Below are 12266 nucleotides of genomic sequence, written 5' to 3'. Positions count from 1 at the left end.
TTCTTTAGTAAAGAACGAAGTTTCGAAGCATATAGTAAAGAAAGTGCAAACGGTGGAGGTGCAAAAAAGGTTCATAAGACTGTGTATGAGCTCTGAACTGGAGTGCGAAAAGCCGAGGTAAAGAGCCGAACTCGTTAATGACGTATAGGGTCTAGCATCTTTAAGACAGAGGTCCTGGCAGAGCCACAGGCCAGTGATCCATAGTCGAGTTTCGATCGAATAAGAGCACGATAATAATTTAGACTAGAACATCGATCTGCTCCCCAAGTGGTGGAAGAGAGGACACGGAGGATCTTCAGTGCTCTTGTACATCTTACCTGTAGCTGCTTGATGAGTGGTATAAAGGTGAGCTTATGGTTAAAGATAAGCCTCAAAAACTTTATCTAAGGGACCACAAGCAGCATAACTTCATGATACAGAGTTCAGGATCATGAACAATACCCCGTTGGTGGAAAAAGTGCATGCAAACGGTTTCAGAGGGAAAGAGAATTAAAAACCCTTTTCTGTGGTCCACTTCAGAAAACGATTTAGGGTAGTCTGTAGCTGCCGCTCAATACACCTCATGTTTGACGACTGACACAGTTGTCAACATAAAGCCCATCTGCAACAGTAAGAGGGAGTTCTTCAGTGAACTTGGAATCGCCTGTCCATTAAAATGTTTTAAATAAAAATAGGCAAATTGCCACGTAACCTTCTTCATTGTATCACAAGCCTTCTCAATGTCAATGAATATTGATACAAGGTGTTTGAGAAAGGCTTCTCTGATTGACGTTTCAAGTCGAATCAGGTGGTCCATGGTAGAGCGCTGTCGTCGGAACCCACACTGGGTGGGCAAGAGAGGTTGTTTGATTCGAGGAACCAAACAAGACGAGCATTAGCCATCCTCTCTTAGGTCTTACAGAAGGTCATCAACGCAATTGGACGGTAGTTTTAAGAAATATTGGGATTCTTCCCAGGCTTAGAGAAAGGTAGGACAATAGCCTGGCACGAGGCATCAGTAAAAACATTCTCCTGCCAGATCCTGTTAAAAAACAATCAGAAGAATAGCAAGAGAAGCAGGAGATAAATGGCGCAGAATTTCACAGTGTACATCAACAAGTACAACTGATGAAGGGCCAGTTTGAGAGTTCCACCAGTGTAAAGGAATGATTATACTCATTGAAACAATCAGCTCGAAAGGAAAGAGGTGGTCGCTCTGCCCCAGTCTTAATGGTTAAGAAGGTGGAGGAAAAAGCAGAAGTGCTAGGTACTTGGCAAAAGATTTAACCTAGGGTATTGGCGATGCTCCAGGTATAAGTGACTTCCTGGCTATCAGAGAGCAAGATCGAGAAGGGGACATAATTATATTGCCCCAATAAAATATTTTACAAGCACACATGTAAAAAGAACATTTATGAACATTTATTTTATAGGTCATATGAATCTTTTGGAAGTTTTTTCTATACACACAACACCCCACACAAGTTTTAAAAATATTTGTTTGTAACAAAATAGTATATTTTAATTTTAAACTTTCAATACAATGAAGAATAGTCTTAACATTTTCAGTAAGTGTATATATAAAAACAGCAATGTTACATGTTGACATGCACAATTTTTTTTACAACTTTAGTAGTATATGCCACTCTTGAACAATTAGTAAAAGAGCAGTTTTATCAGGTTAATACTTCTGATTCTATTATTATTAGTTACAAATTTCCTAGAATGTATTATTAATCTATAAACAGCATACATCAAACACTTAAAAAAATTACAAATGCTTTCATAACTTTTACACCTTTCATTACTGTAATTAAAGAACTGTAACACATTCTTCCAATCATAATAAAATAAATAAAATATTTATGAATAACCACAAAGCATCAATGAAAAATAATCAAAGAAAACTTGTCCAAAATATTAAAACTGAATTTTTTTAATAGTACAGACAGAAGAAGTGTCAATCATTTGTGGCAAATTATATGAAAGTTTCAAAAAATCACCTAAAACCAAAACTAGTATTCATTGTCCAAGAAATTTGTTACTGAATGTAATAACATTATTATTTTCCACTCAGATTAATATAAATGCTTTTAGTGGCTAAGACAGCATTTGGCATTTACTTCATAATGAGATCTACCTATTTCTGCAATTTTCAAAACTTTGAGAGCCACCTGTTAAAATTCTGCACTTTGTGATTGAACCAGAACTTAAAAAAAGAAAGTACTCCTGCTTCACCAATATTTTGTAGCATATTATAAAGTTCTTAGCTTGAATACAATAACCAACTTAGTGTGTATTAGCAAACAGATAACAAGATCCAACAAGTATTTATAATTTATGATTATACAAAAAAGTTAATATTTTAAGCAAATTAGTTGCAGTATTAAGTCTTCATTAACTAGACAATTATGTAACTTTTAATACTTTTCTGGGGTTACGTTCAAACTTTTAGAAATTTTCTTTCATTTGGTTACTCCTAAAAATGGTCAAATAATGGTTCTTAGAAAGCTAGAAATAACAAACTACTTACTATTTTAAAATCAGTATACAGTAAATGTTTAGAATTTACATATATTAAAGTTATGATTTCACTTTCCATTGGTATTTGGCTTGGGATATACAATAATCAATGCCAAAAAATGGTCTCTTTTTTTTTTTTCAACAAAGTGGGATTAAATAATCACAATGACATTACAAATAATGTCTAACCTTTCACTTTTAACTGGTCATAAATGAGTTTTCAAGAAATATATTTATAACATTTCAAAACATGATTTAGTTCACAGAACAAAATATTAAAAGGAATTTTTAGTCTTAATGCAATGCTTCGTTACACTTTATATGTTAAAAAAATCTTCATGCTTTGAAAGACTTGACATTTGTCTTCCTAGAACTAAATAACCACAAAATAAGTTTTAGACACACTGATCTAAAATACAAATATGCATGTTATAAAATACAACTTTATATATAGTTGATGTCTTGTTTCAATATACCAATAACACTTAAAACTTAACCAATATTTTGAATAAGGATTACAATATTGAGTTTTTCTTAAATTCAGCTGGGCAATTCATATGTGATATTATTTTTCTTCATTTAATCTCATGTAATTATAATACTTGGCCACTAAGTGATATATATAATTTTTTTACATTTTGCTCCTACCCAGTTTTTGTATACCTTAGAGAAAATGTCAAGTTACAAATCTCAGGAAAATTTAGAAGTTGCATTTTCCATCAGTACACATCAAACAAGCCAAAGTGATATTCACAAACACCAGTATTTTAAAGCTACAATGTATATTACAAATATGTAAACTGTTTGTAGAAATGCCAGCTATACTAATTAACTATTGGATTCAACATTTCTGAATGCAAATATCATGGTGCACAAAAAAATATTCTCAGCTGTAATTTTATCATCCAAAAAAAAAAAAAAAAGTTAAATCTGGAATGTCAGAAAATTAAACTAAACGTATGTTCGAAACCCAACCTCCCATTCACCAGGACTTATTGAATTGCCGAACTTGTTCAATTTCTCTTTTAGTATACTGAAGAAGTTTTGCTATTGCATTTAACATGTGATATCTATCACATGGATCTTTACAAAGCATATACTGCAATACTACATTTTTTAGATACTCCATGCTTGTACCACTTTGCAATTGGCTAGATTCTAAGCGATGTATTCTCGCCTTCAGAGATTCAATTTCTTCAACATACTTCTCTTCCTTCTCTAGTGCACTGTGCTGTAATTCCCTAAGAGCTGTTTCTGCTTGGTGACGAGACTGTCTTAATCCTGAAAGTTCTACATCTTTTCTCGACAATTCCTGAACATAATAAAGAATCTGGTTGTCCCTACTGCTAGGACGAAAAGAATGTGCCAAAAGTTCAGTGAAGTCATTTTCATTATTTATTTCTTGACTAGAAACATGTTTCTTGTTATACTGGTGAGGTGCTAACTCAACAGTATCATATCTCTGTAAAAAACAACAAAGTATGTCAGTCTCACAAGTTATTCTGATATTTTTCACACTGTACACTTAAAAAAAAGTGATTTTCATATATTTTTACACTTGATTTTTTGTCTGAAATTCTCCATATCATTTTATAAATGGCATACTTTCAGAGATATTGTAAAAGCTTTAGTCAAAAAATTTATGAATTCATTTGTAATTACATTTGAAAATATAATTTTAAATTTTTAATTCTTAAATATTAGGTTTTGTTTCAATATAAATAATTCTTCTACTAAAAACAACAAATGCTTTATTTTCCTTAGTTCACTATAACTTTACATAATTTAACTAATGTGATCATATCAAAATTATAACAATTGTAACTTTCCAAAAATAAAGAATGCACATATAACAACCATGAATGTGATAGGTTTGCTCTGTTATGAAGTTTACTTGTATAAATTCCAGTACTACTAATAAAACTGATTGAAAAACCATATTTGCTATTAAATCATGTTTCAATAGAACTTTTAGAATCTCAAGTTGAAAAAAATGTTTAAAGCTGGTTAAAATATAAATTGCAAACATGATACATATTTTTAAACAAACACATGATTAATCCTCTTGCTACAAGTCTTCCTAAGATCAGAAGACAAAGGGTATGTCATCACACTTGTAGACTTATGTTCATATATTTATTGAATGCATGCCAATAAGTCTGGTATCACATTACACATTATAATTCAAGTTTCAGCATTATAAATTTTAAAAAAATCCTAAATATCAACTTTTACGTGTCATGTTAAGTTCAAATTTTACGTTTGTCATGTCCAAATACAAAGTCTATAGTTTCTCATCAATAAAAAACTCAAATAACCAATGTTGACAAACTAGAATATAAAATAATAACTTCCTATCTTTTCTACTTGCAGTGATAATGCTGCGTTTAGTGAATCAAACATACTAGACCCACACACGTCTCTTTCCATTTTTAGAAATACTTGATTATGTACACCTATTTCTGTCTATGACATGAATAACCAATCAAAAGCCCAGAATGCCACTTCCCTTGGTGGTTTTCTCAGCTTAAAAAAGTAGGAAGTTCCCAAGAATCATATACAAAAGTGGTAAGTGATTTTTTTTTTTAAACTAACATACAGTTTGGTAAAAAAGATTGATAAATTACAGTGGAAATCTGCAATGTTGATAAAGTAATTTATAATATTTGGTCATTTCAAATTGCATGTATAAAACTTTAAAAAATTGTGTTTCACATCCTTCAAATGCAAAATTTAATGAGGCTTAACAAATTGAAGAAAGTTTATATTCCTTTGTGGAAAAAAACTCTTACTTACATGTTTACAAAGTAGTTCTGTTTTGATCTATAAGTGTTTTTATTATTTTGCTCCAATTATGTATATTCTAATTACTCTACATTTGGTTTAACATAAGAATAATTATTGTGTACATCTGTAGTTTTCTTTCAGCACTTTTTTCCTTTTTTCATACTTACATATCCATTATGGCAACAACTTTTTTGAACCCATAAAAAACAATTATGGCAAGAGGGCAAACAATTACAATGGTTTAAGTAGAAAAATAACTGAAATTTAAGAACTTATATGTAAATAGTAATATTTACATTACATTACATAAACAAAATACTGTTTCATTAGTATAAACCAAAGATAGGTCATTTTTAAAGGCCTGTTTTATACTATTGGATATAGTAACATGAGATGCACGTGTGCAGCATCATTGAGATTTCAGTATTGTTAGTTAAGCATGACTGAAAAATAAATACTTGTATAATGATATGAGATTTAAGCTATTTAGACCAGAAACTTGTGGTTTCTTGACAAACAGACCCAAGGAAGGGGGGGGGGCATAGTCATTCTGAACAAAAAAAGCAAAATTTATACCTGTTTCCTAATTTTATACGTTGGTTATGAAGTCAGTCAAATCAGGTAAACTAACACAAAGATACAATAATGAAACTGATAGAAAATGTAGGTTTTTATTAAAAAAAAATAAAGTTTGCTATTTATCTGATGGTTAAAAAGATTTTGCACATGAAATATCACAATTTTCCAATGTATAAAAGTATTTTTAATCTTAAAATCAAAATTATTGGACATGTTGGGTTGTCAACATTTGAAAAGAAAAAAGAAACACAAGGAAATCACTACTTAAAAAATCAAAATGTAATTAAAAAATATTGATATTTTGTGCACTGAAGCCTTTTAATGTTTATTGATAATTTGCAGTCTGTGTTAGTATACACTGTACTAAAAGTTATAGTACAAAAACTAAAACAAACAAAATGTGTAAACCAAATAGTACTGGGACCGAGCCCACAGTGAAAAGAATAAATACATGAAAAATAAAAATATTTCTATATTTTCCAGCAACAGTAGATTAGCAGCATGTATTCCATCAACACTGCTTCATTAATCTGATGGTTTGTTGTCTGGATTAGTTTCCAAATATCAGTACCAAGTTTGGTGACAGTAAATCTGATTTTATTATTCACTCTTTAAAATTAACACACACACATGTAGATCTACTATAAATCTTGTATATACTTTTTCCATGAAAGTTGAAAATCCCAAGGAAAACTTCAACTGCTCCAATTCTCTGTTCTTTTCTTCTAAGAGTGTAGCTGTTCTCTCTCTCTGACGAACCATCTGTTGTTCTAATTCCACTAAACTGATCTTGTTTTCAGCTTCCTGGTTTGCCAAGTCATCTTTGTGTTTGTCTTTTATCTTCTGGATGGATGTTTCTAATTCTGATATTGTTTTTTGGTAGCTGTCTTTCATAACTTCAAGTTTAGTTTCACTAGCTTGGAGTCTCTCTCTCATTTTTGCCAACTGCATTTTCAAAGATTCCATATCTTTTTGGTTATCCAGTTCCTGAAAGTTTAATAAGATGAATCACTAAATTCTAACATAGATTAGAAAGCTTTACAAACAACTTGTTTTGTCTAAGGTCTGAGCAAAATGCACCATAATAAACACATTTTTAACATATTAAAAACTGATATTTCATACAGGTACAAAATAGCAGTGACCATTTATCAAAACTAAAAACAATTGTTTGTTATTGCACATTTTCACATCAACTTCATAAATATTAATATGGGCATAATTTCATGTGCTTAATTTTAATAATTAACTTGAAATTTAAATCACTGAAATAATTATATCATATAACAACCACAAGCATTACATGTTTGCTCTGCCACAGAAGTTTGACTGTGTATGTAATAAACTTTACAGTTTCACAGTAGCAAACAGGAAAGGTGAAAAAATGTGTACATGCAATGTTTAAAAAGCAATCCAATAATTCAGTCACAACTGTAAATTTTTGGCCTATAAAACAGAAATGTTATTCATCAAATGAAGCATTTTATAGACACAATTATTTATTGAAAACCTCACAAAAGTTTATTTGCAAAAAACATAGAATAAATAACTTTCCCATATTAATATGTATTACATAAAATAATATGTAATAGATTTGTTGGTATAAGATATTCATACATAATTTTAATAGTCAGATTTATCTTTTTGTAGCCATTGCTAACTTTATATACATTTTCTTTATGAATAAATTAAGATCAATTTTAGTAATGCTTAGAACATTACATGCAGTTACATTTAAAAAGAACTATAAATATTTAAGTTCACTGTTACCTTTTCCTCTATCCCATTAAAACTTAGAATTGACTGCTGCTTCATAACAAAATACTCAAATCAGATGCTTCTGTACATCTTCAAGTAACTTGCATGCCTTATGACTGTGTGGTCTTGATGTACATTTTATGTCTACACATAATTATAATTTTTACAACTAAGGGAATTTAGTATCTTGATTTTTATGGGGACATTTTTATGGCTATGAAAAACATTGTTAATCCACAGTTTTACGCAATGCATGGCTTATTTACAATGTTTGGGTTTATACAGTGTCAAAACACGAAAATTTACACATCCATGGAACAGTCACATGCCTGTAGTATGGTTTTCTAATATAATGCAAGAGTGAAAATACTCCAGTCTATTGATTAATAGCATTTGTGAAGAAAGGTTTATCAATGATTATATATCAAATCATATTAAATACAACCTATTACAGATAAACTAGCCCCTTAAGGAAAGTGTATCTCTCTCTTGTGTATTCAGCAGAAATAAAGATATTGTAGATCTAACATTTCTTGCATATTTTGTAGGGACTCAACTACATATACTACTAAAAAATCACAAAAAATACTGGATAGGAGAACTTTTATTTCACCATTTTGTTTCTTCTGCTGATTTGAGTTCTAAAAATTGTTGATTATTGAAATGTCATTTTCTCATGTAAAAGAAAATACACCATAAAGCAGTAGGAGACCATCCAAGAGCATCACAATCATGCTCTAACTTGTTATTCCACATTTATTACTCATTAAAGTGAGGTTATTCATCTTAGGTTTAGAATGAATTAATAATAGTTAGACCAACAATAACTTATAAGCATAAGAAACAGTTTTATTGATAGTGAAATATACTATATGTTTCAAATGGAACACTAGTCTGTCTTCTGTCTTTACTAAGTTATACAGGGTTGTTTTTTTACCTGTTATTATATTATCATAAGCTGCTTCCTTATTCAACCCCATAATGAAAATTGCTGTTCTAGAATTTTACTATGCTTAACACCAAATTAAAGTCATTTGGGAAAATTTGTTTGATAATGTAATATTTTTACAATATTAAGTATTGATATAAAAGTCCTTTAAGTGCAAAAATAGCAATCAAACATAATAAAAACTGTATTTTATTTTCTCTATGTTATTAGATAACAATGTCAATTGATTTAAAAATTAGTTTTTGTGTCAACTCAGTAACCTGTATCATACAGGAAAGCACAATGAAAGAAAAATTCTAGTTTGCAAAAGTGAAAAAATATACTTAAACAATTTTATCATTTGCTTATTAATAACTTTGAATGACAATATATTTTACTAACATCACAAATGCAACAAAAAACAAAATAAAAAGCACTGTCAAGATGTATGGATCTAAATCTGGCATTTAATATTCTATCATGACTCGTACCTCAAGATTTTTGTTTCTATTCTTTACTACAGATTGTACCCTTATTTTGTACTGTTCAAATTCTTCTTTCAGCTGTTGTAGATCCTCCTGACATCGTGCATGAAGGTCCATTTCTGCTGCTAGCTGGTGCTGGTAAAATTCTATAAGATAATCCAAACAAGCTGATGCTTACAGAAAAGAAAAACAACAATAATAATTCAAAACAACAAAAAATTAAAGAGATAGCAGAGTGAATACCCATATTTGAATATGCTTCTATTTGAAAAACAACACGTAATAAGTACAACTTCAAATTTCTGGTTTAAAGTTTACTATAACACAAACAACATAAACTATTATCATCATGAAAGTGAATTCTAATCGAATCAGTTTTATTTTACTAGCATTCAACATTTTAAAAAAACATGGTCCAGATCCAGTTTCTTTTAGAAGCAAATTATTTACAGTGTATGTAAAACACTACTTTGTCATTGATTAATTAGTGAGTTGTGGGAAGAGTAAGTAAACTGAAACCAGCATACAATAAAAAATTTCAAATGTAATCCATTTGGATAGTTGTGGTATAAACCATATTTGTGCAATAATAGTAAACTACACACAAGCGATAATCTTAAAAAATTCAACTCATACATCAGTATGTATTGATATCAAATAAAATAGTTTTCACTTATAAAGATAAAATCCTTGAAAAACATATACATATGGTTAACTGCCTTAAAATTAAGATCAAATAACCAAGGATATGCAACTAATTGTTCTCTTAAAATCTGTTATTCTTTAAAGCCTGTTATTATGAGAATGCCATGTAGAAAACTTGAAAACCTTTAACTCTTTTTAACTACCACGGTTTTCTTTGTATTAATAAGCATTAATAACTCCTACATATCATTAAATGTAAAACATAGACATTTCAAATACATGACATAATTTGTGACTTCTTCTAAATCAATGGTTTTTTTTTTATCAACTTATGATTTATAATAAAATCAAATTGACTATGTATGTAACACAGATAATTACTATGCTGTCATGGATGCACTGTATAGTGGTTGAAATGATTGTCAGTGTGTTCATACTTATATCATATGTAGGGCTAGTTTGCAAATTCTATGGCACACTCAAAAGCAATCATGCTATGAAAAATTGAAAAACATATTGAAAGTAATATATATAGACAGAATGTATGACAACATTTATATATAACTTATTTATGGCATACATGTTACATTTGACATGTTTAATAATGATGTAACATCACTTACTGTCACTTACCTTTGGCAATGACAAACTTGAGTTGCAAAATCAAACTTATAAATAAAAAAATTAATTGCCAAAATAATTACTTCAGTAAACTATATAAACATACAGAGAAACTCATTAAGTTAATAGTCCAGCCTTCATAGTTATTGTAAATCTATGCATTTATGATTGTCTCATTTAACCCTTTTGGCATGGTTGGCGACTGCAGTTGACTTGAAGGCTCAGCGCAGCAGGTAAGCTTCGCCAACAAGATGTAAACAATATACCCTCGTGACTAATTATTATAATAACACAGGCCTGTAGACCCACTTGAGGCTAGAACCATGTGTATTCATTGCTTACTTGGATTTACCGGCAGGTATATAAACTGGAGGTCCCGTGATTTCTTTGTTTTCTAGTCTGTGTAGATTATACTGTTCATTGTTTTAGAAGACACCTTCCTTACATATTCTGTTGATACTTGCGACATTGTTACAATGCCAAGAGAAAAAGCTTATACCACGAAAGAAGTAATTGATATTATTTGTAACGATGAAGAGATTGACAAAGAGTTTGAGCCAGATGATAATGAAAGCTTACTTGTAATGAATGAGAATGATAATGAAGACATTAGTGGCCTCGAATCTGCCCCTGCTTTAGGTAACCACATGGTGTAGTTAGGGTCATATAACTTATTGCATAAACTGACTGACTAAGGCTAGTTCTCTACATTTTCATATATTATAAATAGAAAAAAATATATATGACATACATACATACATAAAACACTGGAAAAGTGCTATATCTCTATGTACAAGAGTTTTTCTGTTTTATTTTGTATATGCCCCTAGCACTTCCAGTGGTGGTCTTCATGGACAATCAAGGAGTGTATATTCCCGGAGGTCTAGAGGTACAAGGAGAAGGTAGAGGAGAGGCATAGCAGCTGGTATAGCACAGCTTCTAGCTCCCCTTGAAAGTGATAATGAACCTGAAGACCAAAACCAGGATCCAAATTTTCCATGGCTATATTACAATGACACTGATAATTTTGAATCTGACTGGTTGCCAGATTTTACCACTCGCATTGGAGTCCTGACTGATACAGCAAATTTCACTCCATATCAGTATTTCAAACTTTTCTTTCCCAATGAAGCATTTGAGCTGATTTGTAATGAAACAAACAGATATGCTTTGCAGTATTTCGACTGCACCATTGAATTGTCATCTAACTTCCATTTTATGAAATAGATTGAGACCAATGTCAATGAACTCAAAGCATATATTGCACTACAAATAGCAATGGGGTTGTGCAAGAAACATGAACTGGAAGATTACTGGGGCTCCTTTTGGCTAACTCGTGTGCCATTTACAGAGGTAATGCCACGAGATTGTTACGAAATCCTGACATCATTTTTGCATTTTGCTAACAATGAGCATAATCGGCCAAACAGTGGAGATCCAAATTATGATCCACTGTGGAAAATTCGAGATCTGCTGAATCTCTGTGAATCAAAATACCTTGTAGTATATGCCCCACAACATGAGCTGTCCACAGATGAAAATATCATCAAATTCAAATGGACAGTTCATCTCAAACAGTATTTACCATCAAAACCCACAAGATGGGGCATTAAACAATTTGCATTGTGTGAAAAATACCATAGTGCCTGTGGCTGGATACTCAGTCACAGAGACTATATGTTTGAATCTACTGGAGGAGTTTTGGAATAAGGGACATATAGTCTTCACGGACAACTTTTATTCTTCACCTTCTTTATTCAAACACTTAGAGATGAATGGAACTGGGGCTTGTGGCACAGTTAAGGCTAGACGGAAAGACATGCCATCAGATATCCACCTTACAAAATTGCGTCTTAGCAAAGGAGATCTGCTGGTATTTATGCGTGGTGGTAATATGGTAGTATGTGCTTGGCATGACACTAAATGTGTGCAATTTTTATCGACCATTTCCACAAATGGTA

At 31.0% G+C, this 12266-nt stretch overlaps 1 protein-coding gene across 1 annotated transcript in view; it reads right to left on the bottom strand.

Moving 5' to 3' along the window:
* Positions 1–1464: 1464 nt before the first annotated feature.
* The window catches only part of LOC143222716 (GRIP and coiled-coil domain-containing protein 1-like), a 95336-nt gene continuing 84534 nt past the window's right edge, over positions 1465–12266 (bottom strand). The window contains 3 exon segments of the mRNA XM_076449614.1: positions 1465–3964; positions 6529–6855; positions 9046–9212. Coding sequence (XP_076305729.1) covers positions 3485–3964; positions 6529–6855; positions 9046–9212 — 974 coding nt within the window. The 3' untranslated portion in view covers positions 1465–3484.

This window comes from Tachypleus tridentatus, chromosome 8 (assembly GCF_004210375.1).
Source record: "Tachypleus tridentatus isolate NWPU-2018 chromosome 8, ASM421037v1, whole genome shotgun sequence".
NCBI classification, from domain to species: Eukaryota; Metazoa; Arthropoda; class Merostomata; order Xiphosura; family Limulidae; genus Tachypleus; species Tachypleus tridentatus.
Note: the sequence above shows the minus strand (reverse complement) of the source record. Positions and strands in the feature narration are given on the sequence as shown.